The 3,032-nt window shown below is 46.8% G+C and overlaps 1 protein-coding gene across 2 annotated transcripts in view; it reads left to right on the forward strand.

Moving 5' to 3' along the window:
- The window catches only part of LOC127749727 (uncharacterized), a 128,375-nt gene that overhangs the window by 43,714 nt on the left and 81,629 nt on the right, over nt 1-3,032 (forward strand). For both annotated transcript variants that reach the window (XM_052269125.1, XM_052269126.1), the window contains exon 3: nt 1,310-1,534. In XM_052269125.1, coding sequence (XP_052125085.1) covers nt 1,310-1,534 — 225 coding nt within the window. The remainder of the gene's footprint in view (nt 1-1,309; nt 1,535-3,032) is intronic.

Here is a 3,032-nt window from a genome sequence, read left to right on the forward strand (position 1 = left end):
AGTAACGAGGTAACGGTATCGCGATACATTTTCAAAGTAACGTTAACAACCCTGCACAATGCGTACTTTACAAGTGTGCTTCACGGCGTTCAGCACTTATGAGTGCTTGCTTTCTTGTTGAAATAAAGCATTCCGGTAAAGCTGAAATGCAGAAGAATGCGAGGAACAAGAAAACGGAAGTCACAGTGTTGGAGCATAGCGATTTCCGTTTTCTTCTTCCCCGCATTCTTCTGCATTTCAGCTTTACCAGAATGCTTTATTTCGGTGAAGACGCTCCAGGCGAGATATTGGTGCTGCTCCGACAGCTTGCGCGGGCACACACACACATCCTACCTCGTCGTTCGGCATATCCTTAACAGAGCCCAGTACATAAGCGAAAGGCATTTCCCGAAAACCGCGTCACGATGCGCCAGTCGTTTCGCTGCGAAAGCCATTACTTCTGTAATGACTGCGCGTCTACTTGAAGGACCTTTCCTGAGGCATCTCCTCTCAGCCGTCACCGTCGTCGCTCAGTTGGCAAGAGCGTCGGTCTAAAGAACAGAAACCTGTAGGCTAAGGGATCGAATACCGCTTGTTTCCCTTTTACCGTGACCGCTGGGCCCGAAATCAGTCCGCAGAGTGCATCCGGGCACACCCAGAAACTTTCGGTTTTTGTCACTTTGCGGGTGTGTTTCCGGGCTTCACCGGGGCATGCCCGAAAAGAGCCCGGCGGTCTGGGCTGTTTCTGGGGCTCCTCATTTCTAAACGGGACCCAGAGTTAGGGGAAACTCGCTCGCTTCTCGCGGAGCTGCGCGCGCGTCTCGGCCGGCGGAGGAGTAGGGACAGGCCAGTAGAGTGGAGAGGGAGCTCAGCGCGGCTATGAGAGACGCGGCTATGCGAGTGGCCACTGTATGTAATTTTACTTCAGACAAAATTGTCTGAGTTTTCATATTATTTTTTTAACAGTATTTGTCGGTACCAGGCCGGCGCAGGTCAGGGCACACCAATGCCCCGCCCCAAAGTACAGTGTTAAAAATTTCCACGGAATTTTCAACGGAACAGGGTACTCCGCTGCAATAGCCAACCGGGACCCATAGAAGAAAAGCCGATCTGTTTCCTCCTGAACGCTGATTGGTCAACAATGACCTATGTCACGTCGGTCAGCCTATGAGCGCACAGAGGGGAGCAGATCAATTAGTCATGCTTTTTTCTTTAGGTTCCGGTTTGCTTGCAGCGGAATACCCTACTGTCAAGAAATTTTGTCCAGATACCAGTCAATATATTTGCTGGGTTAGCTCATGTTTGACTCAGGCAAATATTTATTTTTCAGATCGGTGGACTGCTGAGCCTCAGTCTGCTGATGGTATCGGTAGCAGAAACTCTCAGTCCCAGCGAGCAACCTTTTATCAGACGCCTGTCCGTCCGAAATGCCTTTCCGTGCTGCTCCAGTATCTCGGCCTTTATAATCTTGACGAAAAGGAAGGACACTATCCTTGCAGCTGTACGACACGCGAGGGACGCGGCCCGGGTTCTGTGCACCCCCGGCGAGACCCAGGTAAGAGGAGGGTCATCGGAGTGGTTGCTGAACTAGTACAGCGCCATCTCCTACAGCTAATAACTCTGAGGCAGGTGAGGGACCGAACTGTCTCAGTATATCTACACTTAAGGTTTGAGTTGTTATCTTTTTCTTCTTAAGGACATGAAGGGAAATATCAAGCAGGTAGGCGTTCATCATAGCCACTGAAAATTTCCATTTTCCTTACATTATTCACAAAACAAGCTACTCTGTCTACAACATCATTCAATATGTTCTAGTCTAAAGGTATCACTGGCATAGTGTCTTTCAGGTATGAATCGACTGAAACTTCTTGACAATGAACATAGGGTCAGGTAGGGGAAAACGAGACATTTCAATAACTTTTGTATTATCAAGCATTTAAATGGTTATTTGATAAGTTTTCCTGCGTCTGGTCGATGAAACACAACCCCAGTAATCAAAATAAAGCGTTATTTCAGTACCGCAACCTGTAGTGTATGCAGAATCCGAAATAGTATGTGTCTTTTCACCAACACGCATTTCGGGGAAAATGAGACACCCGTGGGTAAGAATGAGACAGGCAAAAACCCAGCAGATTAGATAGGGACCTGCCTTGGGGAAAAACGAGACAGCGCCACTCCATTTTTTGTCTCATTTTTCCCCGCATTGGCTTCCCATGTAAATGCAATGGAACGGAGTGTATCTTTCTTCCCTACGTAAGTGTCTCATTTTTCCCCGTGCACTTATGGTTAGTCGTACTGTCAGTAGAGTTATAATCCAGGGATGTTGTAAAGCTTCACGAAACAGCCCAGCTTTCCAACGAACTCGCACACTTAATCTTTACTCCTAAGAATACGGATGCAGTACTGAAAATGAACACCGCCACAGGAAAGTTTTAGAGCCCTTGCGTACAGGTGGTCGGACAGGCTTCCCATTAGGTATGTTTCGTGACGAGAACAAGCGAGTAAACTTCCCAGAAACGGTTATTAATTGAAGTCGAATGTTACAAGATGAGTTTCAAGCACCCAAACACTAGGAATGAGGTCAAAAAGCATGCAAACCAATCAAGAAAGGCGAATGTATCATTCTTCCCCAATCTAGAGGTGTCTCATTTTCCGCCGACCTGACCCTACAATCAGAAAAAAATTCAATGCTCTTTTGAACAATAACATTTTTTTGTGCAGAAAGGTAAACCAAGCGGAAGATATCCCAATCAATTGTTGATACCCACTGGCGGTACACAAAAAGGTCCACTTTGCTTTTTACTTCACAATGTAGTTCAGTATACTCCTGCCTTCCAGTGATGGTACAAAGGGGGGCAGAATCACCTTGTACTGTTGTACAACCAGTGACCGAGAAATAGTAGACCGTACCCAAACAAGACCCGACATAACCGACCTGGCAAATCGTTTTTGCAAATCGATGCGCTAGAGGGCTTTTTTCGACGAAAATACGGCGAAAATTATCGCGTTGCACATTAAGACGTACAAGGAGCCGTCCAATCGTAAAATGTAAG

The sequence above is a fragment of the Frankliniella occidentalis genome, unplaced genomic scaffold, assembly GCF_000697945.3.
Source record: "Frankliniella occidentalis isolate FOCC.00 unplaced genomic scaffold, Focc_3.1 Scaffold84, whole genome shotgun sequence".
Classification (NCBI taxonomy): Eukaryota; Metazoa; Arthropoda; class Insecta; order Thysanoptera; family Thripidae; genus Frankliniella; species Frankliniella occidentalis.